This window comes from Thamnophis elegans, chromosome 5 (assembly GCF_009769535.1).
Source record: "Thamnophis elegans isolate rThaEle1 chromosome 5, rThaEle1.pri, whole genome shotgun sequence".
NCBI classification, from domain to species: domain Eukaryota; kingdom Metazoa; phylum Chordata; class Lepidosauria; order Squamata; family Colubridae; genus Thamnophis; species Thamnophis elegans.
This window is the reverse complement of record NC_045545.1, coordinates 46,838,431-46,865,872: the sequence shown is the minus strand read 5'-3', so window position 1 is coordinate 46,865,872 and position 27,442 is coordinate 46,838,431. Positions and strand designations below refer to the sequence as shown.

General features: G+C 43.4%; 1 protein-coding gene across 1 annotated transcript in view; it reads left to right on the top strand.

Moving 5' to 3' along the window:
- Positions 1 to 3,018: 3,018 nt before the first annotated feature.
- Positions 3,019 to 27,442, top strand: part of TULP1 (TUB like protein 1) — a 41,086-nt gene continuing 16,662 nt past the window's right edge. The window contains exons 1-9 of the mRNA XM_032218705.1: positions 3,019 to 3,119; positions 6,068 to 6,187; positions 7,713 to 7,847; positions 8,905 to 8,993; positions 10,007 to 10,177; positions 16,825 to 16,937; positions 24,114 to 24,222; positions 25,906 to 26,004; positions 27,114 to 27,285. Coding sequence (XP_032074596.1) covers positions 3,050 to 3,119; positions 6,068 to 6,187; positions 7,713 to 7,847; positions 8,905 to 8,993; positions 10,007 to 10,177; positions 16,825 to 16,937; positions 24,114 to 24,222; positions 25,906 to 26,004; positions 27,114 to 27,285 — 1,078 coding nt within the window. The 5' untranslated portion in view covers positions 3,019 to 3,049. The remainder of the gene's footprint in view (positions 3,120 to 6,067; positions 6,188 to 7,712; positions 7,848 to 8,904; positions 8,994 to 10,006; positions 10,178 to 16,824; positions 16,938 to 24,113; positions 24,223 to 25,905; positions 26,005 to 27,113; positions 27,286 to 27,442) is intronic.

Genomic DNA, 27,442 nt, shown 5'->3' with positions numbered 1-27,442 from the left:
AAGTGGTACCTATTTATCTACTTACATTTGTGTGCTTTCAAACTGCTAAGTTGACAGAAGTTGGTTCAAATTGATGGGAGCTCATTGCCATCACATGGCTCGGACTCTCGGGTTTCGAACTACTGAACTGTTGACCTTTCAATAATCTTCAGACTCAATGCCCTGAGTCCACATGAGCCACTGTGTTGCCTTAGAAAGATGGCTAGACCATACTCAGAGGTGTAATCTCCATCTTTCTCTTGGGTTTCTGAACAACTGAAATTTTAGTACATAGACAAAAATATCTCTTTCTATCAAAACACTTGACAGATGAAAGTAAGATTGCTAATATTTTAATTTTTTTAATTTACTAATTAATATTTATTTACTACGCATGCTAGGTTTATATGCTACCTTTCCTCAAGAAGCTCAAGGTAATACTCATCATAACCCTTCTCACCATAATGACTCCTCTGTGGCTAACTGTGGACTTGAATCTTTGCCTTCTATGTTCTAGTCCAAAGCTATAGCCATTATACCATGTTGATTCTCCATAAGGTATTTCATTTAATCAGCTAACAACTATATTTGTTGTGAAGAACAATAAACACCTGATTGTATCTGCTGGAAAAAAGGATCTGCATATAAATTTAGTACATAAAGGAAAAAGAAGCAATCACACCATCAGTGGAATAGACATGATAGTAACTTTACAAGTATACAATTGTTGGTTGTTTAAATTCTTTCATTCTTATTATGCCATATTATTATTATATAAAATGGAACACAGAAGAGAAATCAAATCAATTTAAACTCAAGAAAAATCAGGATTTAGAGAAATGACCGTTTAAATTTTGTAGGTGAAAAGATGGGACTTTCAGCCAACTATTGGCCACTGTCTCATCTAAAAGAAACAAGGTTCATTTGTCAACAAGAACAAGGAAACAAGTATGAAAAAACATGAAAAAATGGCACAAATAAATGAATATAAATAAGCAAAACATAGCCATAAACACATAAAAAGAGTACATATAAATGGGACAGTAGGACGGGGACAGTAGACACGCTGGTGCGCTTATGCACGCCTCTTTAGGAACCTCTTAAGAAATGCATAAGGTCCACGGTAGACAGCTTAAGGTAAAAGGTTAGAGGAACTAACAACAGGATCAGGAAGGGTGTTCCACACATTTACTACTCTATTGCTGAAATCATTTTTCCTGCAATCAAGATGGAACAATAGCAGAAAAGAAAATTCACATGTCAGAATTAGGTTCCATCTGAATCCATGTAGAGTAAGGAAGAGGCCATTTAAAGAGTAAAGAGGGGCTAAATTTTCCCCTACACCCATGATTTTACACTGTCTCCAGTAGAGATGCTTCTAGTTTTACCAGTAAAAAGCTAAGACTAGTGGTACTTGCTGCCCAAAAGAGGAAGGAGCATTTTCAATGGGTAAATCTTGACTGAAATGGCCTTCCGTGGCTAGTATGGTACTTTGGATCCCCTAATTTTATGAGAATCTATCCTGAATGTGTTAGAAAATGCTGTTTTCCCATCAAGTGTGATCTTAAGAGTGATCACCTCCTAAGATTGCAGATACCACATTGTAATCAATATGTATTACCATTCAGCAAACAGACATTAGCCAGGGTGCACTCAAAGTATCTTGTAGCAATGTGGGTATTACCATATTTTTATCTCAATAATCAGCACAGGCCAAGCAAAACATAGAAAAACCCGATGTGACCCCAAAAGTCAAGGCATTTGCTGCTTTTCCAAAGCCATTCCATTCATCCCATTGCTAGTATTGTACCTGTATTATACCCCATCCTTCATTTCTCAAATGCCTGTCTTGACTCTAGTGTCTCTTCCTAAGCTGTTGTCAGAACTATAAAAAAAACTAAAAAGGAGAAGCCACAAGAACCGAAGGAGAAAGTAACATACGCCAGATTAATTAAGGATCCCAGAAAAGAGAAGGAAACCTCCTCTTCTCATTCCAGCATCAGCAAGACACCAAAAAAGAAACATGGTAAGATACCACAAGCTCCTGACACTTATGTTACAAGTAAGGACTTTTCTGTAGAACAGTGTTTCTTAACATGGGCAGCTTTAAGATGTATGGACTTCAACTCCCACAGCCAGCAGGGAGGTGGAGCATGGAGAATGGGGCTTCAGTGGGAGTGGACATTATTCTGGGAGTTGAAGTCCACAATTTTCAAGTTGCTGTTGCATAGGCAAGCTTGTAAACCATTGGTGTACAGTCAAAAAATATTTTTCCTACCTGTAGATTTACCTTTAAATACTCATCACAAATATGGAAACTGCACTTTTCCAACATCATGATTGAATTTTTAAAAATGTAAAAAAAATATTGATTTAATCTCCAACCTGATGAAACTGAAAAATCCTGAAAGTATAGCATTTCCCCACTCAAGGGCACCTGCATGGTATGGTGAAAAAAATCAAAATGGCAACCAGGGTAATGTAGTCACATCTAAAAATGTGTTCCTTCCAGGTGAAGAACATGTGTTTTTTGGCCACATCGTATGGACATCTCTGCCCCTAAACTATCCAGTAGCACACATGGAGTAAAAGTATCATGCAAATTTTATTTCTTTGTTTGTTTGATTTATATGCTACCCATCTCATCTAGAGGTAACAAATGAGATAAATGTAATTGTGAAATTGCAGTGATCTGTGAACAAATCCTTTATCACCATAACAACAGCTACTGCCAAAACCGAACAGGAACATTATTAGCTCTACATCTAACACAGGGTTGTCCAAACTTGGAAACTTTAAGACTTGTGGACTTCAACTCAATAAGTCCACAAGTCTTAAAGTTCCCAAGTCCCAGACAGCCCTGATCTAACAGAATCTATCTGTATGCAATACTTTTGTTTTCGCCTTTTAATTGCTTAGAAACCTTTGCCTTTTCTATTTTCTATCTATTGATCTTTACTTATTCAAACTTTTAGTGGATTCTGATGATGAAGATGAAGATGAGGAGGAGGAAGAGGAAGAGGAAGAGTGGGAGGAAGAAGAGGAGTCTGTAAGTGAAGAGCCACCAAAAATGCCCAAAAGAAAGCTCCTCAAAGCTACTTCACTGGACAAAAGTAAAGGGAGGAAGGTCAAAAGTAAAGGTAAGCTTGAATTTCAGAATCATTTATGGATCACAGACAGGTTGGCTTAGATGTGGTTTCACCTCCAGGAGACTTCTATAGTTTTCAGGTGTAGACTAAAACTATTCCACAAAAGTCTTTGGGAAACCATACCCATAAGCTGCTACCAGAGGTGGGTTGCTGCCGGTTCAGCCCGGTTCGACCGAACTGGTAGTGGAAGTCAGGCAGTGACGTGCGGTGAGGTTCACGGACGGTTAGGCAAAAGCCGCCCTATGTCTGCCAGCCCCAGCCGCCCATGTCGGGGCTTCGGGGGTGGCTTTGGTGGGGGGGGGGGGAGAAAGAAGGGGAAACCCGGGACTAGGCAGTCCACTCATACATGCACGCCCCCGGCCACACACTTCTCCCTTTGCAAAAAGGCGAAGTCGAAGCAAAAGCGGGGAAAGCAGAGCCAGACCCGAAGGCGATTTGAGGGGGTTAAAGAGAAAGCGAGGGGCCGGAGAGGAGCAGGGTGCAGCGCTTCTTACCTAGCTTGGAGAGGCATGGACGGTGGGGTGGGGGACTCCTAGCTCGGTCCTCCTCCCTCAGTGGCCTCTGAGTCAGGGCAGAAGGACGGCCGGAGAGACTTGGGCGAGCAAGCGGCGTACAGCACTCCGAGAAGCAGTGGCACAAGGGGCGCCTGCCTCCCATGCCTCCCCTGACTGCACGTCCCTGAAATCAGGCCTGGGTTGCAGAACTGGCAGTGACCCAGGACTACCATGCCCCCAAACCGGTTCCCATGTGCGCAGAACAATTTACATCGGACAGTGCACAAATGTGCAGTGCGGGTCTTGCACGCGCACACGGGTTGCGAACCGATAGCAAAACCAGCAGCAACCCACCCCTGGCTGCTACCTATAGTATAGATATAGCCAAAATGAAAAGCTTGTTTCGGTTTTCTAGTGCTTTGGATGTGTGGACTTTTCAATGGGCATGTTTTAAAAACTGGTTAAAGTTAAAAATTATTTTTAACTTTGCAGAATTCACTTTCTAAGTAACTACTCTGCAAGTTTAGTTAGATAGAAAGTAGTGGAAAAAATTATGAAATGGGAAGACCTCTGTAAATCTAATGTCATGAATATGCATGAGATTCCACACAAGATGGAAAGACAGCCATAACAGCAAACAACAAGAAGATGTAAAACAAGCAATCACTTTTCTCCTCCATAGCTAAAAGCGTAACTTCCTCTCTCCCTTCACCTAAATGTTTTTTTATTTAGCATATGAGGAGCCCTGGTAGTGCAGTGGTTAGAATGCTGTGTTGCAGGCAAATTCTGCCCACAGCCTGGAATTTGATTCTGAAGGGCCTCAAGGTTGACTCAGCCTTCCATCTTTCTGAGGTCGGTAAAATGAGGAGCCAGACAGTTGGGGGCAATATGCAAACATTATTGCCCAGTCAGTGCTGTAGTGCTATAGGACAATATATAACCCTAAATGCTATTGCTATATTTGTATCCTATGCAACTTCCCCCTCATGACTCCATTGGCTTATGTGTATAAAATTACAGCGTGTAAAAAAATGAAATTAAAAGAGATTAATAAATACAGTGACTAATATTGTTCATAAAATCTATTGCTAAACTTACAAAGACCTTTCTGCTTGGATGCCCTTGGGGAGGGAATATGTTTCTTGAAAGCTGCCCAAAAGAAGGTGATTACTTTTGTAACAGGAGTCCCAGTCCTCCAATTTCCTCCAGGGTGGGCATCTAATGCTTTCTTTCCATGTTAGGCTGTGCAAGGTGAGCAGAAGGTCTGGAGTGAATGAAGAACAAAGATCTGGAATGCAGGAACTGGGAATGGCTAGTCTAGAGAAAAGAAAGACTAGGGGTGACATGGCTCCAGTATTTGAGGGGCTGCCAACTTATTTTCCAAAATAAGGCAAAAAGAAGGCAAGAAAAGGAACACTAGATGGAAATAAATCAAAGAGAGAAGCAACCTAGAATTAAGGAGAAGCTTCCTAACATTGAGGACAATTAGCCAGTGGAACAGCTTGCCTCCAGAGGTTGTGGGTACTTCATCATTGGAGGTTTTTAAGAAGAGCCTGGAAAGCTACTTGTCTCAAATTGTATAGGGTCTCCTGCTTGAGCAGGGGGCTGGACTAGAAGACCTCCAAGATCCCTTCCAGCTCTATTCTGATTGACTGAATGAAATGAGGGCCACATATCTATACAGCCTCAGCCCATGCAATGAACTTGCAGGATTAAGTCAGCTCAGCAAGCAGGCAGTTTCTTCCAGCTGCAGTTCCTGAGTTACTTCACATGAAGCAAATTGCAGATTTCTGAAAGATGACAAAGGCATGAGTCATAGTCTTCAGCACCACATATGTCATAGAATTTTAATAATAGAAGAGGATTTCAATTAAATATTGTTTAATGTTTATTGTTCTTCCTGATACATACTAATGACTGTAATTATACTTGATTATATAGCGATATTGCTCAGATCTTTCATGCATGGGTGACGGACCATTTTCTGTCTGAAAAACTACTTTGTTATTTGGGTAAGGAGAATGAACAAAAGGAAGATTGCAACTTGAAATGAAAGAGTACATGATAAAGAGTAGGACTTAACAAATGGAAACAAACAAAACCAGTTGTATATCTGTACAGGTTGTCCTCAACTTGCGGCTGGTTGCTTAGCAACCAAAGTTACACCAAATCCCCCCAAAACTAATTATGATCCAATTTTGAAGTTATGACAACTGCGCTCCCCTGGTTGCATGATAACTTTTCAGAAGCTGGCAACCAGCTCATCTTTACAGTCATTTGCAGCATCTTGAGGTCACATGACCACAATTTTTGACTTTGTGTGCCAATTTCTAGCCTTTACTTCCAATTTCAGGCAAAAAAAAAGCGCCCACCCATTGGGTAAAATGGATTTGCTTAATGGCCACAGCATTCGCTTAATGATTCCTATTCCCATTCTTTTACCAGGAACAGGAAACAAGGCGGAAGCTGGTATCAAGGCAGCAACTACAAAGACTCTGAAAAAAGACTCAACCTCCGTCTTCCACGTGAATGAAGAAAACAAAGGCAAACGTGTCAAAAGCAAAGGTGAAAGGCTTTACATCCATATTTGCTCCACTGACCTTACGGGCCCATTGTCCAAAAATACATCTCTCTAATAATATAGGACATTCTGGATACTATGTATAGATAATGAGGCAGAGAAGGTATCACAATTGGATTTATGATTATGTGTGTATGTGTATGTGAGAGAGAATATGGGGAAGGCAGTAGATGTGATTGCATTTTAAGTACTGTATTTTTTGAACTATAAGATCCACCATGATTTTGAAGAGGAATTTTTTTAAAAAAAAGTTTTTGCACTCTGCAGGTCTCCCAAACCCTCTGCACGCCTCTTTTTTTTTTTTTGCAAAAAAAGGGGGAGCATGCAGCACTTTGGAAGGCTTGTAGAGTGCTCCTGCGGACTTGGGGGGGGCAAAAATTAGCAAAAAATGGCCTGTTTTTTGCTCATTTTTACCCTCCCCAGCCCCAAGGAGCACTTTGCAAACTTCCCAAACCCTCTGCATGTCCATTTTTGCAAAGGGGGTAGGGTTTCAGTAGGCCAAAAATGCTGTATTCAGTGTATAAGATGCACCCAGATTTTCACCTTCTTTTGGGGGGGGAAAGGTGCATCTTATACTCTGAAAAATACAGTATGTGTGTGAATAGAAAAAAGGGTTGGTGCCTGTATGTGAATATTGTATATGGGATGACGGGGGAAGAGGATGATGCCACCCTTGTCTGTATCCCCTAATAGGGTAGGTATGACTCCACTGGCTTCAGCCAGATCCAGTAAAATGCAGCCTCTGGTGTATCATTGCATGGCGCCTTTAGAGGTAAACAGACTGCCCCCAAAATCCCTTAGAAAGGTTCACTCGTGCAATCCATGAAGCACCTTTGTTCAATGTAAGTGCATGAAGGGTTCAACAATTACTCTAGAAGTAAGCATGAGCAGTTTGTCAAGGCTCTGACTAATGAACCCAAGCAAACCAGAACTCTGAGACCTGGCTCCTTCTCAAAGGTCTTCTTTATTGAGTACATCATATCGGCACAGCTTCAATGGAAAACCAATTCTAAATCTTCCCCGTGGTTTCAGGATAATTAAACTAGGAAGTAACCTCATCCCCAAGTGATTACAGTATAATTAAACTAGTAAATAGCCCCATCCCCAAGTGTCATAGGTCATGTTGGCCAATTGGGTTAACAGGTGGGCTCTTCAGGTATTCTTTCCCCAACCTTATTTGTTGCCAGTAGAGATGACCTTGGTTCTCACGAGAAAGCTCCCTGTTGTGTCTGGTAATGCATTCTAAGCTATTTCCCCCCTTTCCCTTGTGTGGTAACTGAGGAAGAGAAAGATCGCTGTGGCCAGATTTGGCTTGAAGTTGACCAAATTCTTAAAATTCCTCATGATGCCAGTGTTGAATCCAACATCAAGGGACATTACTTGGATAAATAATCTTTTTGGAGGGGATTCAGAGCAAATTTGGCAATATCTGCTAGGAAATTAGGTATTAATAAAAAGAATCTAATCTGATTAATTTCTCCCTGGATTAAACATTTCTCATTAATGTAGTGCTAAAAAATAGCGACACAGAAAATGATTCCAGTTCCAATACCAAGTCAACCAAATCGGAGAAAAAGAAGAGTGCGGCATCCATGTTTCAGACTGGAGGAGAAGTCCTCAAGGAGAAGAAAACTAAAAAGAAGGGTAGGTGCAGCATTTGCTGATACAAATACCGAAGGATGATGCATTCACTTATTCAAATGACCTCACACTCAGAATGTTTGGTATTGATGTGCTATAAGTGAGAGCTCTTATGTCTACTGTTTTGAAAAATCCCCACTAGATAGTCAGGGACTTCTTGCCACTTCCTAAAACTAAAATCAATATGCCAGTCTTGTTATCTGGTCTGTCAGTGACAGCTGCAAAGTAGGAGCAGAAACAGAACTTTTTTTTGAAGTGGCTCAACATTTGTGAAATGTTTTTCCATAGAATACCCATGTGCTTCCTCTTTTTCAATCTTTAGGACAAGATGCAAAATGTACAGTCTAATTATATCTTTTGGGGGGGGGGGATCTGCAAAATAGATGAAGGCACAAAATGGAGCACCTTTTTGCATTTTGAAGGGTTTCGTTTTTGCTTTAAAGGGGGGAAATTAAAGTTTTAAATTTTGCAAATGCCCTTTCATTCTTAAAGTTCTAGAATTGCCACTAACATACATATTCTGTCCTTCTCTCTACCATGCCCTATCGACTGTGGCCTTTGCGCCAAAAGGAAATTGTATACGTTGCTTTTAAATGACATTCAAGGCATATTTATTCCAGGCCCTGTTTACATAGTTAATTATACTGTAATATGTGTCTAACTAAGGTTTTATCTGGTATTTATCTTTATTTGTTTCCTGCTTTTTATATATACTATGTATTTTGTGCCTGAAGCATATTGTAACTCACTTGGTAAAGGTGCTTATCACTTAAAAAAAAACAGGCTGAAAATCTATTAGATAAAGTAAAGGCTGCATCCCCAGATCAATTACAAAAATATTTGCTTTTCCATCAGTGACAAAATGGGAAAAGGAAATTCTGAGATTGCTGACGAAGGATTATCTAGAACACAGGTGTCAAACTCAATTGCATCACTTGACGTATCATGGCCCGTCCATGGCGCATCCGGCCTGCGGGCCACCAGTTTGACAGGCCTGAGTAGATGTTGCTGTCATCTGTTTAACCATCAGGTGGCTGCTAAAATCTTTTTTTCCCTACAGTTCCCGCCAAGGCCACGGAAAATGAAAGCGAGGAAGAGGTAGTCCATAAGAACTCCAACCGGAAAGGGAAATCCAAGAAATCCAAAAAGGTAACTAGTGACACATTCCTAAAGGATGAAGTCAACCTCCTTGGCATACTAAAGTTGAAAATTAGGATTCCTGCTCTATACAGTCACATTCCCAGCTTCCCTAGTTTATATCTCTAATATTTCTGTTTGATTTTATTCATTATTTATGAATCAATTACAGGTAGTCCTCACTTATTCATTGCCTCCTTCAGCAACAGTTGAAAGTACAAGGGTGCTGAAAAAGTAGGTTTACGACCTATGGTTCTTGGACTTGTAGCTTTCATAGGGTCCTCACGGTCACAAGATTGTGATTCGGATGTTGCATGCATTTACAAAAGTCACAGCATCCTCCAGTGAAGTGATTGCCATTTGACACCTTCACAGCCAGTTTCTGACAAGCAAGATCAGTGGGGAAGCCTGCAGGAAGTCCACAAGTTGCAGTCATGCAATATCTCACTTAGTGACCTAAGCTGATTTGCTTAATGAGCACAGGGGAATCAACACTGTAAGTCCAGAATGGTCCATGACATTTCATTTTACAATTGCATCACTAAGCAACAGAAGTGCTGGTTCCAACTACTATCGGTAACCAAGGACTACTTGTACACATGAAAGTTGCTTCTTACATATCGGAATCTGCCCTGATACTTTGTTACAATGGCAGATAAATTTTTGAAATAAATGAATAACTAAATAAGAGATTAATCCCAGCCTCCATCTTCATTTCACTCTCTCCCACACTTATGCAACCCAGCACTTTGCCATCATCTGCTTTTAGGACTGCACACATCAAAGACAGAGCGGAAAGCACCTTCTGAAGCCAGCTTTTGGATACTGTGGGACCTACTATGTCAGGAAGAACTATCATAGACATGGATGGTTAGGATGTGAGACATGAAGTATCATCATTGCAATCATCAAAACAAACAATGATGGTTTTGTAGTGGCTATGCTAGAATGCTTAGGATAAGAGATTTTGAGGAGGGGATGGGTAAACAAACCAACATCCTCTTTCTCTTATTGCTGGACTACAGAAAGAAGAAAGGCCACCTTCTCCAGTCATTGAAGAGGACAATCTTGAGGAATTTGTGCTGCAGCCAGCTCCTCATGGAATGACCATCAAGTGTCGTGTCACTCGAGACAAAAGAGGAATGGATCGTGGTCTCTACCCTACCTATTACCTTCATGTCGATAATGACAAAAAGGTGTGTGATTAAAGGAAGCCTTCGTTGAGTATGTAAAGATTGCTCTGTATGTTAATATTTAATATAACATTACCAGGGGTGGGATTCTACTGGTTTGGATCAGTTTGGGCGATCCAATAGCTGCAATGATCAGCTGGGAGCAAAGCGGTTCGCTCCGACAATCTGCTGGGCCCGCCCACCTGTCCTTGCGTTGTACTGACCTAAATCCTCTCACATGGCAGAGCGGAGTGCCGCACCTCAACTGTTTTCCTCCCCAGCAGTAATGCGGAAGGTAAGTTTTCACAAACCCGCGCAATCACTGAACCGGTTGTTAAACCGATAGGATCCCACCACTGATACATCCTCTGTCTATCAGGCACCAAAGGCAACGTACAATACAGTGGTGGGTTCCGGCAGAGACTACTGCTGATTCGCTCAGGGGCATGCTACGTGTGTGCGCACGCTTGATGCATGCTTTGTGCACATGCACAGTACAACTAAAATTGCTCTGCGCATGCAGAAAAGCAAAAACCAAGATGAGAGAACTGGGTTGGGAGTGTGGCAGGTCTGGGTCGCTGCTTGTTCCAGCGACCCAGGCCACCAAGCTACTACCTGTTTGGCCGAACCGGTCCAAACCAGTAGGAATCCACCACTGCTACAATAAGAACAGAGCCTATTAAAGCCCATGCAACAAAAAGTATCCCGATGAGCGGCAAAACCATGTGATATTAAGAGCCCAGTGGCACAGAAAGTTTTTACTTTAAAGCAAGTTGAAGGTGTCAAATTCTGTTCTCTGTCTTTGGAAGAAAAGAACCTCAGTCAGGGTAACTGTTGTGAAAAAGACAGCAAAATGCCAATCTTCCCTCTCTGGGTCTTAGGCAGCGAGATGGGTTAGGGAAGCTTTTGATGCTGTTCAGACATTACAGCAAGGCTCATAAGAAAGGAGGCTGTCCTTTAGGCATATAGGAATGGATATATGGGATGCTAAATATATCTCCTCTGAGAGAGATCTAATGTTTCAGTGGGCTAAACAAGAGACGGTGTTTATGAAAATGTAACCAGTGTATGTAAATCATAAGAAATGGGACATGAAGATTAATTCTTTTTCCTGCTACAGTCTTAGCAAAAAGAAAAAGAAAAACCCAGCTGTTTTGCATGTCAACTGAAGCCTTTTTGGAAGAGAAAATTGATAGCTCCTGCTGAAATGCAGATAGGAGATTCAAAGAGAGTTTTAATCTTCACATCCCTGTAAGACAGAGGTGGGTTCCTAGCAGTTCAGACCAGTTCGTCCGAGTAGGTAGTAACTTGGCCTGCCATGCCCCCGAACCAGTTCTATCAGCGGCACCATAGGTGACACCATCTTGTTTTTTGCTTCTGCACATGCACAGAAGCAATTTTTTTAGTACTGTGCATGCGCGGGTAATGTGCATCAAATGCACACACGCGCATCCCTGAGCAAGTCAGCAGTAGCAGCAGCTGGAACCCACCCCTGCTGTAAGAGATATCTAGATATCTAGAACTCTAAAAATAGAGTTCTAGGAATGTTATAATAATGAATATACCAATGCAGGTTTCTCTAATGGGAGATTGAGTTGAGCAACTCTCAGGGGCAAAAATCAAAGGAAGGAGTGACTTTTGGCAGCACCGAGCAAGCTGGTTTATGAAGGTAAAGCCCTGAGCAAGTTTGGCCAGGGGCTCCAGCTTTGCCTGGGCAAACCTGATTTGTACAGTCAAACTGGACCATTGTCAAAACTTGCTCCCATTTTGCCTAGGCAAGCCCACAGGAAGCAGTTGGCACTGCACAACTGGAAAATGTTGCATCAATTACCTTATGCAACTAAAATATGAATGGGATCATTAAAATACAATGGCTATTTGGGTCTTGCCCTATCCTAACCCCTATGAAATCAACTAGAAATTGACCCTCCCGTCCTGATGTGAATGGAATACATGACCTGCTAGGAAGAATGGGGGCCATAGGAGAGTGGGAGGGATCTATGGGGATAGGGGGACAACGGAGCATCTCGGTCACGACTGGGAGGGGCAGATATGGCAGGAGCTGTAGGGCTAGCCATTACCGGGGAAGAAGGACTCGCTACATTACAGCGATTGCTTGTTCCGGCCCCTCAGGCTCAACTCAAGGATCTGGTGTCAGAGGAGTACAGGGTCCTGGTCTCAGGTTGTTGTTGCTAAATGCCAGGTCGGTTGTGAACAAAGCCCCCCTCGTCCGGGATCTAATATTGGACGAGGAGGCAGACCTGGCATGTATAACCAAAACCTGGCTGGGCCTAGAGGGGGGTGTCCCCCTCTCAGAAATGTGCCCAGATGGGTTTCAGGTGCTCCACCAACCACGACACTAAGGAAGGGGTGGGGGAGTAGTAGTTATCGTCCGAAAGTCGTTAGTTCCTCACAGGATCCCTGCCCCAGAGATTGTGGGGTGTGAGTCTCTCCTCTTGAAGTTGGACCTAAGGGTTCAATTGGACTTGCTGTTGACGTACCTGCCTCCCAGCTGCGTCACGACAGCCCTGCCTGTGCTGCTAGAGGCAGTAGCCGGGTTGGCGGTGGAGTTCCCCAGACCTATAGTATTGGGAGACTTTAATCTGCCGTCCCTCGGTGAACACTCAGATGAGGAACAGGAGTTCATGGCTTCCATGACAACCATGGACTTGACCCAGGTAGTTCAAGGTCTGACTCATAGGGCGGGACACACGCTTGACCTTGTATTTCTCTCGGGGCAGTGGAGACATGATATTGATTTAAGGGGAATAGAGATCTTGCCCTTGTCATGGTCAGATCACTCCTTGCTGAGGCTTCACTTCATGACACTACTCTCCCATTGCAGGGAGGTGGAGCTGATTAAGTGGTTCTGCCCCAGGCGCCTGATGGACCCGGAGGGATTTCAGAGGGAGCTTGGAGAGATACCTGACTCCCTTGTCTGCAATCCGGCCGAATCTTTGGTTGCTCCCTGGAATATTGCGGTGGCTGGAGCATTGGATCGGATTGCGCCTTTGAGGCCTCTCCGCGGCAGTGGTGCCAGGAGGGCACCTTGGTTTACCAAGGAACTCCGGGAGCTGAAGTGCCAAAAGAGATGCCTAGAGCGACGTTGGAGGGCTAGTAACTCTGAGTCTGATCGATCACTATTAAGAGCCTTTATTAGGACTTATCTAGTGGTGATACGGGCGGCAAAATGTACACATTTTTCCGCTCTTATTGCATCTGCGGAATCTCGCCCAGCCGCCCTTTTTAGGGTAACCCTCTCCCTCATGAAAGGTGTGGAGGCGGGGGAACCCTTGCAGGGAAGAGCTGAGGAGTTTGTTCAGTTTCTGTTGGATAAAATCACTCAGATTCGGACAGACCTGGACTCCGCTTGAGCAGTACCAGCCGAGATGCCGAGGGCTAGTCTTAATCAGATTTTTTGGGATGAGTTCGAATTTGTCACCCCTGAGGAAGTGGACAAGGCCATGGGAGTGATGAGTGTCTCCACCTGTTTACTGGACCCGTGCCCCTCCTGGCTGGTTTCGACCAGCAGAGAGGTGACACGAGGCTGGCTCCAGACAATTATCAACGCATCTTTGCAGGAGGGTTTTTTCCCACAACCATTAAAGGAAGCAGTGGTAAGACCCCTCCTCAAGAAGCCTTCCCTGGACCCAGCTATTTTGAAAAACTATTGTCCCGTCTCCAACCTTCCTTTTTTTAGGGAAGGTTGTTGAGAAGGTGATGGCGCTTCAACTCCGACGGACCTTGAATGAAATGGATTATGTAGACTACTTTCAGTCTGGTTTCAGGCCTGGCTACAGCACAGAAACAGCTTTGGTCGCCCTGACCGATGATCTCTGGTGGGCCAGGGATAGAGGATATTCCTCTATCCTCATGCTTCTTGACCTCTCAGCGGCTTTCGATACCATCGACCATGGTATCCTTCGGCAATGCCTAGGGGAGGTGGGAGTGAGAGGCACCGTTTTACGGTGGTTCTCCTCTTACCTCTCTGACAGGTCACAGTCGGGGTTGGTCAGGGGGCAAAGGTTGACCCCTAGGCCCCTCGAATGTGGTGTGCCGCAGGGTTTGGTCTTGTCCCCCCTCCTATTTAACATTTACATGAAGTTGCTGGGTGAGATCATGCGACAGCATGGGGTAAAGTATCATCAATATGCTGATGATATTCAATTATATCTTTCTGCCCCTTGCCAGCTCAGTGAAGCGGTGGACGTGATGTGCCGATGCCTGGAGGCTGTTAGGATCTGGATGGGGGCGAACAAACTTGTGCTCAATCCCGATAAGACTGAGTGGCTTTGGATATTGCCCCCGAAGGACTGCTTGGACAGTCCATCCTTAACCCTGGGGGGAGAAAATTTACACCCCTCAGAGAGGGCTCGCAATTTGGGAGTCCTCCTGGATTCGCAGCTGAAATTGGAACATCATCTGTTGGCTATGACCAGGGGGGCCTTTGCCCAAGTTCATCTGGTGCACCAATTGCGGCCCTATTTGGACCGGGATGCGCTTCTAATGGTCACTCATGCCCTTGTCACCTTGAGGCTGGATTATTGTAACACGCTCTACATGGGGCTACCCTTGAAAAGCGTTCGGAGACTGCAGTTAGTCCAGAATGCAGCTGCGCGGGTGATATTGGGTGTGCCGAGGTACACCCACGTTACACCTATCCTCCGTGAGCTGCACTGGCTACCAATTGGTCTCCAGACTCAATTCAAGGTGTTGGTTCTTACCTTTAAAGCCCTACATGGCTTAGGGCCAGGATACCTTCGAGACCGCCTGCTGACACATACCTCCCAGCGGCCAGTAAAATCCCACAGATTGGGCCTCCTTCAGATGCCATCGGCCAAACAATGTCGGCTGGCGGGCCCTCGGAGGAGAGCCTTCTCTGTGGCTGCTCCGACTCTCTGGAACCAGCTCCCCCCAGAAATCCGGACCATACCCACTCTGATGGCCTTCAGGAAAGCCGTAAAACCTTGGCTGTTCCGGCAGGCCTGGGGCTGTTGACCTCACTGCTGAGGTCCGGCCCCAACTAGAATGAATGTATGAGGGGTGTCTGTTGTTTTTAAATTGTTTTGTCGTTATTTGTTTTTTATATTTCTTGTAAGCCAGAGTCCTTTGGGATTGGGCGGCATATAAAAACTCCAAATAAATAAATTTGTTTTATTTCTGTGTGCATTACACAAATTAATTTATCATGCCAGGGGATTGCAGTGTGGTAAGTACGGTGATCCCTAAAACTGGCTGAGATTATCCATAATTGGTTGTGGCAGCAGTCACTCCCAAGGAGTCATTGTATAAATGTAAATCAGTACAGTTCTGAAGGTTGTGATTTTAAAGGATGTCTGTAAAGCAACAAAGGCAGGAGAGATAAATGCTGAACTGCCCCATGCATTGATGCATCATCCTTTCTATATGTGTGAACCTCATAGGTGGATAGGATGGGTAAAGCTTTCATCAATGTTTTAGACTTAGAATACCTTTATTGTCATTTTAAATGTACATCAATCGGCATCCATTAAAACAAAATTTCGTTGCATACAGCTTTCAAAGGGTCACCACCTCCAATATACACTACATAAACATGACAAAATAAATTAAAAAAGAATTATTCATATACCCACATATATTGTTTGACATAGGAAAACAACACCGTTTAGCTCGGATGTATACATTTACGTGGCAAGAAAAACGAACCTTGCAAGTTTACCAGATGGATTTGCCCACCAATTTGATCCCCCATTTGTGGGCACCCTTATTTTGAAAAAAAATGTAGAAAAGACATCCCCAAGTTTCCATGCTTAGCCATAGAATCCCTGCAGATCAGGCAAAGATGAAGCTGAACATCAGAGGGGATGGGAGAACAGCAACCAAGTCAGCCGTCCCCTGCAATCCAGCTTTAACCAGAGGTGATTGCTGGATTTGTTGTCATTATGTATTTTAAGAAAAACAATGGCCTGATTTCTTTAAAACCCTTATGTTTTATATTTACAATTAGATATACTTTGGATGTCTCTTTTTCCCCTTTGTTCCCCCTTTCTGCCCCTGCACAGTTTAGTATAGCAATTTCTCTCGTTTCTGTAGATCATATTTAAGTGTATAATACTTTATTATATACTTTAAGGAAGAAACTGTTATATGCATATGTTTGTATACAAATACACATGCACACATAGCCACATGCATACACACTGTAGCTAATGTTTTTCAAGGTTTCATACCTCATTGTTTAAAAAAAGAGAGTGCTGGAGTCCCCAGGCCTAGAGAGATAAGGGCACAGTGGGAGACGAATGCAATTCTCAGAGATGCTCTGGTGGCAATTTTGAGGGGGTGGGGTCAGTTCTCCCCTGGAGATCAGGAGACACCCCCCCCCACACACACACACACATGCTTTCATTTTTTAGGAATTTGGCAAAGACAGTCCTCCTCAATAAGACATTAGGTGGGGAAAATTTTAATTGAAGTCATCAAATACTCATTATTCTACATTGATTTTTAATGCATATATTCTATATGATATCTATAATTGAACAAGTAGGTGGTATATGGAGTGTAATAAATAGGCTGAAGAATGGAAAGGACACTGTAGATGCTATGGTTGGAGACTGTGGTTAGTAAATTAAGATGTGTCAATTTCACATATCAATGCTGTGCTTTCCGGTTCTCCCTTTTCCACTTAGATCTTCTTGTTGGCTGGTCGAAAACGGAAAAAGAGCAAGACGTCGAATTATCTGATTTCCACTGATCCTACTGACTTGAGTCGAGATGGGGAGAACTTCATTGGAAAGCTAAGGTTAGGGTTGTTTCATCCAAGTTATTTTGAAAAATCTAAGCTATTGTGCCAGGGACAATTCCAACAAGTTTCCTTCTAAATACTGCACAACTTGGCAGGTGAGGATTTTTTAAAAATATAATACAGAACAGATACAAAAACTGTATACCATGTTTGTTTTCCCCACACAAAACTCTTTAAGTGTACAAAAGTAAACTATCTTCTTCTACTATCTTTATTCTATTGTCCTGAACTTTCTTATTCTATTAATCTTCCTAGTGCCATAAATTTACAACGATTCTATTTCTATTCTTATTTCATCTTTAAGTTTCTATGTTCCTGTTATTACTTTTGCACTATGTTTCCTTATCTTTATTCAGCCCAGTCTCAGTCTATTTGCATGTGAGACCTCTTTTCACACTTTTATAGACTTGGGAATAGACTTTCCTCTCCTCGACCCACCAGCCCCACCCCAGCCCCACCAGTACTCACAGTCCACTGTTTCTTCACTGAATCAATCAGAATAGAATTTGGAGGTCTTCTACTAGTCCAACCTCCTGCTCAGGCAGGAAACCCTACACCATTTCAGACAAGTGGCTGTCCAGTCTTTTCTTTAAAACCTCCAGTGTTGGAGCACCCACAACTTCTGGAGGCAAATTGTTCCATTGATTTAATTGTTCTATCAGGAAATTTTCCTTAGTTTTAGGTTGTGTCTTTCCTTGATTACCATATTTTTCAGAGTATAAGATGCACCCCCCCTAAAATAGCAATAGCAGTTAGGCTTATATACCGCTTCATAGGGCTTTCAGCCCTCTCTAAGCGGTTTACAGAGTCAGCATATTGCCCCCAACAACAATCTGGGTCCTCATTTTACCCACCTCGGAAGGATGGAAGGCTGAGTCAACCCTGAGCCGGTGAGATTTGAACCGCTGAGCTGCTGATCTAGCAGTCAGCTGAAGTAGCCTGCAGTGCTGCATTTAACCACTGCGCCACCTCGGCTCACGTGGAAAAAGAGCGTGGAAATATTGGTGCATCTTATACACCAAATACAGCCATTTTTGGCCTCCTGGAGTCCCACCCCCGCACCCCATTTTTTGCAAAAAATGGGTGAAAAACAGGCCATTTTTCACAAAAACGGTGGCATTTTTGCTTTCCCCCTGCTGAAGCCTGCAGAGTGGGAGGATAGAAACTGTTTTTTCTTACTTACCTCTTCAAAATCTTGGTGCAACTTATACACCGGTGCATCTTATGGTCCAAAAAATATGGTAGTTTCCATCCATGTCCTCTTGTCCTGCATCTGGGTTGCTGCAACAAGTGGGCTTGGTTTGGTTGCCAGGCTCACAGATTTGCAGACTCTAGGCAGGCTCTTTTCTTTCCCTTTTTCTCAGTTCTGCTTTTTATTGGCTTTGCAGCTCCAAAATTGAATTTTTTTCTTGTCTCTTAGACTCCTGCTGAGGTGTTTGCCTTTTGGCTGGAGTTTCTCTTTCCTCAGAATTTCCCATGTTTCTACCGTGTTTCCCCGAAAATACAACATGTCCTGAAACTAAAGCCTTGCCACATTTTTTGGGTGGGCAAAAATATAAGCCCCCCCTGAAAATAAGCCCCCTGAACAACCCCCTACCTCGGGCCAGGCAGAGCACCGTTCACCGACTTAGCGGTATCCCGAAGGTGCCAAGCTGCGGGAACCCGGGGGTGGCAAAGGTGATTGCGTTGCTTGGCACCTTCCGGATAGCGCTAGGTTGGTGAGTGGCTCTGTGCCCAGCTGAAGAGGGGGGTTGCCGGGTAGCTGGTCTCTTGCAAGTGGACTCCCAAAGAGCCAGGCACAGCCTCATGGGCAAATGGCTGTGTTGCGCTGTGTCAACAGTGCAACACAGCAGCCATGAAACGACCATGCTCACGAGCAGCCACCCGGCAAACCCCCTTTCCAGATGGGCACAGCGTCATTCACTGACCTAGGGATATCACCAAGCCGCATGAGTGCCTGTTCACCACAGCCTGGCTCCCATGGCTTGACGCCTTCAAAATGCCAGTGAATGGCGCTCTGCACGGCTGGAAAGGGGGTTTGCTGGGTGGCTGCTCGTGAGCGTGGTCACTTCATGTCTGCTATGTTGCGCTGCTGCGATTCGCCCATGGGGCTGTGCCTGGCTCTTTGGGAGCCCGCTCGGAAGAGAATAGCTGCCTGGCAACCCCAAAACAATAAACCCTCCCCTCATAACAAGGCCTAAGCCATATTTTGTGGGTAAAAAGAAAATAAGACCCTGTCTTATTTTCGGGGAAACACAGTACTGTCCTCTTGACTCTTTTCTCAACACACCCAGGTACCACATCAGAGATGGTGAGGTGGTATTCGTCTGATTGGCCCCAGTTCGGGCAAACTGGGTAGCAGCGGTGGTGGGAGGCTCTGCCCATCCACCCAGATGTCATCACAGATACTCTGTGCATGCATAGATGGTTCTGCACATACGCAAAAGGTTCTGTGCATGCACAGAAGTGTCGCACGTGAATGCTTCCGGTTCTGAACCAGTAGTGAAGATAAGAGGAAACCATTACTTCACCACACACATGCTTGTTTTTGATTTTCTCTTTTATGGGGATGGGGGAGATGGGGAGATGGGGCTGTTTTACACACACACCCCTTTGCAGGTTGCACCAAAACTTAGAAGAAATGCTTGTTAACACCAGGTGGTGACTTCACCACCTGGTCACTGTGACTTTTGCCACACAGATAAAAACCCTGGATATTTGAGAACACCTGGGAAGAATGTAAAATTATTAAAAATGTGTACAATTTGTCATACACTGTTCTATGTATTCCCCCCCCCCCCACTTTCCTTAGTGTTTTGGAAACGTATGAACCATATAATGCATGTATTCCTAAGCTATTGTTGTGAGAGCAAAACATCACACCCATCTTTCTTACTATCTGCAAGAGAAGGAACATTCACAACATTGAAAAGTCAATTCAGGCAAGGGTGGGCTTCAAAAATTTTAGCAAGGGGCTCTCTGCCTGGTTGCTGGGTGGGCATAGCCATGGTGGGCGTGGCCTAGTTGCCTCCTGCACTACGGGGGGCATTTTTGCCCTTCCCGGGCTCCGGAGGCTTTCCTTGCACCTTTGAGAGGGCGAAAGTGGCCTCCCCAGGCTCCTCTGGAGGACAGAAACGGGCCTGTTTCCAGCCTTCCCGAACGTCTGGTAGGCTCATTTTTCATCCTCCCTGGGCTTCCATGCACACCCTGCACTTACCTGCATCCAAAACAGGCCACTTGGGGACTCTTGAGAGGGGCAGGTAGAGGTGGCCGTGGCCAGCCAGGAGTGGAATTTGGGGGTTAACTGAACTGCACAGAACCTTAGCTAGAGGTTCTCCCAAACCCCTGCAGACCCCCAGCAATCCACCCCTGAATTTGGGGACATTTTAGAATACCAACTGTCTTCCCACCATGGCTCTGAGAGTTTCAATGGACAGATAGCATATATGCTGCCTCTGCCATTAAAAGCCCTTCCGTGCAGCACAGTGGTGGGATGTAGTAATTAAAGTTTTTATTTACCATTTCAATAGTTCTTGGTACAGATAATCCTGCAAGTTATAGGAATGTAAATTAAAGTGTCTTGAGACAAGGAAAAACCAACCTCTACTACAAAGCAGATCAGATCACAGTTTTTTGTTAGAGCAAAGGAACAAATGCCACCCAGTGAATCACTTGTTTAGGGCAGAAAAGCTTGCAAGCAGCATCTCTTCTTCATCATGGATATTTAGAGTTGCAATCATAGTAATTGTATTGCCCTTTCCCGCCACCCCAAGTTAATTGCTTGATCTCAAACTTTACCAAATATTCTACTCAACCCATTACAGATTTGATAGGCAATCTAAGTAGTTTAATAAAGCCTATCTTTACAGAACTGTCATTTGGAAGAAGAATGTTGTAGATTTCTAACAGTTTTTCATAGCTTCTGGGATGGGTGGGGGGGGGAATAGAAGAAAAAATACCTATAGTCTCCACTGGGAACTGTATTTGGGAAGCGGTAGTCCAGCAACCTTTGGCCTAGTGCCTTCAGTTGTGTTTGGATTCCAATGTTGAGTATTCTCGTGCGTAGCCTCAGGCTGTGGAAGTTGTCAAATGTTATAAAAGTGATGTTACTTCACAATAAATAGTGCAGGCTCAATATATAAATAATATTTTTAATCTGTACTTTGTGATATTCTATGTTTAACATAATTTATTCTGAGCAGAACTGAAAATCTGATTTGGTAAATGCTTCCTTAGAGGTCCATTTAATTTTTAGCACCGAAATATGTCTCATTGTATTTCATTAATAATGCTGTGTGTGAATTAAATTCAGTTTCCGTGAAGTTCTAACTCAGATCAAACAATCTGCCTTCCTACTTCTTCAGTTTCGTTGCTCTTTCATTGCCCCACAGCTGAGACCGCTTAAAGTCACATTTAGCTATTGGCTCACACACACCCCTCCTCTGGTTGCTGGGCGCTGCTCTCTATGGCCGTCATGGCTTGGGGCTGCAGGAGTGACAAAACACAAGGCTTCTGGAGAGTGATCTGATTGCACAATATAGTTAGTCAGACAAGCTGACAGGTGGCTAAGCCTGTTGTTCAAAGTACTTATATACTTGCCCCACCCCACCTCACATTAAGGGCAGAATTAGCGGCTGTTTTTCCACTAGCAGGTGACATTTAGTGGGAGGAGGAAGAGAGCCAAGAAACTCACCCATTATTTTCTTTCACTTATCCCACTAGAAATTTATATTGACAGACATTACTCACTAGTCTTGCTATAGAAGAAGAATAGGGCTTGGCCATGGAGGCAACGTACCTTGGTTGTTTGGCTGTGGCCATTGCCTATCTTACCAAAGGGTAAAGCTCAGACTTTCGTTATAGCTGCATTTATGAAAAAGGAAGGAAGGAAGGAAGGAAGGAATGGAGGAAGGAAGGAAGGAAGGAAGGAAGGAAGGAAGAAAGAAAGGAAAGGAGGGAGGGAGGGAGGAAAAAGGGAAGGAAGGAAGGAAGGAAGGAAGGAAGGAAGGAAAGAAGGCAGAAAGGAAGGAAGGAAGAAGGAAGGAAGGAAGGAAGGAAGAACGGAAGGAAGGAAAAAAGGAAGGCAGAAAGGAAGGAAGGAAGAAGGTAGGAAGGAAAGAAGGAAGGAAGGCTCCTCTTCTTCTTAGGCACTTAGAGAGTTTTCAGAACATCTTCATCAATGATTTGGATGAAGGGATAAATGGGGAATGCATCAAATTTGCAGATAACACCAAGATGGCAGGAATAGCCAACAGTCCAGAAGACAGGGTTAAGATACAGAAGGATCTTGACAAACTTGAACATTGGGCACTATCTAATAAAATGAAATTCAATGGTGAAAAAAGTAAGGTTCTACATTCAGGCAAGAAAAACAAAATGCACAGGTACAGTATAGGTGGTACCTTGCTCAATAGTAGTAACTGTGAGAGGGATCTTGGAGTCCTAGTGGACAACCATTTAAATATGAGCCAGCAGTGTGCAGCAGCTGCCAAAACAGCCAACACAGTTCTAGGCTACATAAACAGAGGGATAGAATCAGGATCGCGTGATGTGTTAATACCACTTTATAAGGAGAGGAATAGGAGAAAGGGAAAGGCAGAGGAAGAATGGGAGGGAATGTAAAAGTAGGAAAGAGGGGAGGAATGGGAAGAAGAGGGGAAGGGTAAAGGGGAGGAAGGGGAAGGAGAGAAGGGAAAGGAGAGGAGGAAGGAAGGAAGGAGAGAAGAAAGAGAAGAAAGGGGGGTAGGAAGGAGGGAGGGAAGCAAGGAAGGAAGGAAGGAAGGAGAGAAGAAAGGAGGGAAGGAAGGAGGGAAGGAAGGAGAGAAGGAGAGAAGAAAGGAGGGAAGGAAGGAGGGAATTTAGGAGAGAAGGAAGAGGGGAAGGAAGGAGGAAAGGAAGGGGGAAAGGAAGGAGAGAAGGAGAAAAGAAAGGAGGGAAGGAAGGAAGGAGGGAAGGAAGGAGGGAAGGAGAGAAGGAGGGAAGGGGAAGGAGGGAGGGAAGGAAGGGGAGTAGGAGAGAAGAAACGAGGGAAGGAAAGAGGGAGGGAGGGAAGAAGAAGTAGGACCGTTGTAAGATAAGATGGATCTATGGGATGTTAAGAAAGCAATCTTCAATTATATTGTCAACTGTAGGGAAAAATTGTTATAAATACATATTATTAATAACAGTTATGAGATCATATAATTGTGAATGTATATATGAAATTGATAAAATAAAAAAATAAAAAATACCACTTTATAATGCCTTGGTAAGGCCACACTTGGAATACTGCATTCAGTTTTGGTCGCCACAATGTAGAAAAGATGTGGAGACTCTAGAAAGAGTGCAGAGAAGAGCAACAAAGATGATTAGGGGACTGGAGGCTAAAACATACAAAGAACGGTTGCAGGAACTGGGTATGTCTAGTTTAATGAAAAGAAGGACTAGAGGAGACATGATAGCAGTGTTCCAATATCTCAGGGGTTGCCACAAAGAAGAAGGAGTCAAACTATTCTCCAAGGCACCTGAGGGCAGAACAAGAAGCAATGGGTGGAAACTAATCAAGGAGAGAAGCAACTTAGAACTGAGGAGAAATTTCCTGACAGTTAGAACAATCAATCAGTGGAACAACTTGCCTCCAGAAGTTGTGAATGCCCCAACACTGGAAGTCTTTAAGAAGATGTTGGATAGCCATTTGTCTGAAACGGTATAGGGTTTCCTGCCTAGGCAGGGGGTTGGACTAGAAGACCTCCAAGGTCCCTTCCAACTCTGCTATTGTACTGTATTGTCTCAGGTCATAACTCAGGATTTCTTAGATCCAAAATGATAATCAAGCTAGTGCATAAACTAACAAACCAGACAGATCTCGCTATCAGATTGTAACAGAGATCATCTCTGGGGCCAGAGAGGAAACAGTGGTCAGGCAGGTTTTAGCCAAGGAAAAGGGAGAGGCATGCATGTCACCATTTCATAGGCCCAGGGTTGAGAAATGTAGCAGAGGCCCTGATTGAGTGACCTTTCCATTCCCTTCTTCTATCTCATCCTGAAAACTTAATAGATTTGTTGGAGCTACTTCAGCATATAATGTAAAATGACATTCCAAAGAAACGATACTTGTTCAGACTGAAGTGTGGTGTTGTGCAATTTTTGCCCCTTTTTTTGTCCTACTGACCTGATTTCCATCTTTTCTTTTAGATCCAATTTAATGGGTACTCGATTCTCGGTGTTTGACAACGGTGTAAATCCAGACAGAGCAAATGCTGACTGGTCCAATGTACGCCAGGAGCTTGCAGCTGTTATTTATGTAAGGAACCATTCTGTGAACTATTTCCCCATTAAACTTCTATTTAATAGGCAGCCACTAGACTAATCCATACCAAGATGGCAGGTTGCTTATCAGTACCAAGGAATTTTAAGAATTTTCCATTCACTGCAAAAATCATCCCTGACAGCTCTATAGCTTGATCCAAATGCCAGTAAAAGTATACTACGATATGAAGAAAAGAAGGAATGTCTGTTCTATATGTTGTGGTTAGGAATAATTTAATTTTTTTCACTAAGGGAATTGTCATCTGCAAAGAAACAATTAAATTTAGGTGGTCAGGGAATGTATTAGTGCCAGTTGCGACCCTACCTGAACCGGGAGGCCCTCACAACAGTCACTCGAGCCCTTGTGATCTCTAGGCTGGAATACTGCAATGTGCTCTACATGGGGCTGCCCTTGAAGAGCATCCGGCGACTTCAGCTAGTCCAGAATGCGGCCGCGCGAGTGATTGTGGGCGCACCGCGGTTCGCCCACGTAACACCTATCCTCCGCGAGCTGCGCTGGCTACCTGTTGATCTCCGGGTGCGCTTCAAGGTGCTACTTACCATCCATAAATCTCTCCATGGTAGTGGATCTGAGTACTTGAGAGACCGCCTCCTGCCGATTACCTCCCTTCGACCGATTAGATCGCACAGATTAGGCCTCCTCCGAGTTCCATCCGCCAGTCAGTGCCGACTGGCGACTACGCGGAGGAGAGCCTTCTCAGTAGCAGCTCCGACCCTTTGGAACGATCTCCCCGTGGAGATTCGCACCCTCACCACCGTCCAGACCTTCCGCACAGCCCTTAAGAACTAGCTATCCCGTCAGGCCTGGGGATAAGATTCTAATCCGCCCCACCCGAATGCTGAATGAAAGTTGTGTTTTATTGTTTTATTTTTATTTACGCACTGTCTTATGTTTTATCTTGCACCCCCCTTCCCATGAACTGTAAGCCGCCCTGAGTCCCCTCAGGGAAAAGGGCGGCCTATAAATAACAAATAAATTCTAAATTCTAAATTCTATTATGTTAGTTAAATTTTATATCTGCATATTTCTTGAACCACTCTGTTCCACTTAAGTAGGCCATATTGCCACTTTATTACAATGTAGTAGATTCTATCAAACTAACAGTTCAAGACATACCTGTTGGTTGAGAGTTTTCATCAATGATTCTTCAGGGATTTGAGGCAGGAAGAAATGAATGGAGAATTTTAAGTCCTCTGGTCAGGGGAGAAAGACATCCGCCTTATAACACCGCCTGTGTCTCTGAAAAGTAGAGACTGCGTTTCACACCATTCCACAAGCATCTTTTCTGGGGCACCAACAGGGCAGGATTTTCAAAGCATTCCCTAGTGGTGAAAGCAGCTACCTCCCAGTGGTAGAGAGTTGGGGAAAGCAGCATCAAAGGTTGAGGAGGAGAAGGAGATGAGATAAGGAAGCAGATTGGCAGGGGCAGGTGTGACACGTTCCCTTCCTTATTAAATTCCTTCTTTTTCTCTTTGCTTCCATATATGTGCTGGGATACTCAATTTTGGGTTTTAGAACTACTGAGACATGTGCAATGTAAGGCTTCAGGCTAGCAGAAAAATGAGTTTAAACTGTTAAGGATCAGCTGAAGTTGATCATGTTGTGGAGATACATGATGGCAACTCAGTTATGAATGTTGTGGTATTTCTATTTCAGGAGACAAATGTATTAGGTTTCAAAGGACCTCGAAAAATGACAGTGGTCATTCCTGGAATGGATTCTGATAATGAAAGGGTGCCAATCCGTCCCCGAAATGTAAGTTACACATAAACCTTCATACAAGGTTTCATTACTTCTAAGTAATCCCAATGTTTGTAGACATCAAGTTGCCATTTCTCTGATGTTCTGCTTTTCATGCTTAATAAAATAAAATATCCAAGTGTGCAGAGAGGCACTTAATCACAAAGAGTGCTGCATTTTTGCCATGAAATTTTGTGTCAGCAAAAATATAAAATACAGGACTTTCTTTTAGAATAGGAGATATAAGGGTGTTTCCAAGGCTTTATTTCAAAAACAATCTTCCTAAACTTGGCATCATCCAGGTGTGCGGAATAGCAATTCCCATCATGGTTGGAAAGCATTAAAAGTTGTATATTAATACGTATAGAAAGCATTAAGTTGCAGGAAAATGCTCTGCAGCTAAGGATCTCAACCAACAATATAATATAAATATAAATGGTGAAGTGTTTCCATTGACAAAACAAGACTGAGTGAATCAAACACTATATAAGCCCTTATTATGTCATCTAGCTTGATATGAAGATATATCTTCAAATCCCTGTTTGGCCAGCTCCTTCCAAAGAATAAACCTCATATATATAGTTTAAAATAAAATGATTATCTCAGGGCTTTGGATGAAAAATGGAATACATGAAGAAATCACTATGCACATAATTCTTTCTTCAAAACATTCATAGCACAGAAAACATTGATTCTGAAATCTGAGGAAAGGTCATCTTTCTTGATCTGTGACCTCCAACTGAGTTGGCACTGCAACATTCCTAGTCAATATGGACCAGGTTGTCAAAAGCTAAGCAAAGGATTGCAAGCTTTGATATATAATTTATATGTGGATATTATCCTTCTCAAGCTCCCTTGAACTCCACTCGTGAAACCTGGAGGAACAAGTATGTGCATACTTAGTATATTAATATCAGGTTTCGCGGCACAACTTTTAAGAGGAGCAAGGCTAAGATGTCACTGTAATTATGCTCAAAAATATTAGAGGACTTCTTGTGATGTACACCGTGAGTATCAATTGTATGTACATGCATTATTTCTTCATGCAAATATAACCAAATAAATATTTAAGAAGATATATTTTTGAATTACTTGTGGTAATGCTTTTTCTCACAATTTCCTAGGATAATGATGGGTTACTCATGAGATGGCAAAATAAGATAATGGACAGCTTAATTGAGCTGCATAACAAAGCCCCTGTATGGAACGATGAAACTCAGTCTTACGTGCTGAACTTCCATGGAAGAGTTACACATGCTTCGGTTAAGAACTTCCAGATTGTGCACAATGAGGACCGTAAGTATTGTGGGGCTGTGGAGTTTTTTTTTTTTTTTTTAAATTCTACATTTGTGCTGACTGAAAAGCTGTTGCTGCTGCTAGTTAGACCTATGGCTAAGGTAGGGGAACTTTTGCAAATTCAGAGTCAGAGTGGGCATTGTGCTGCATTGTCCAT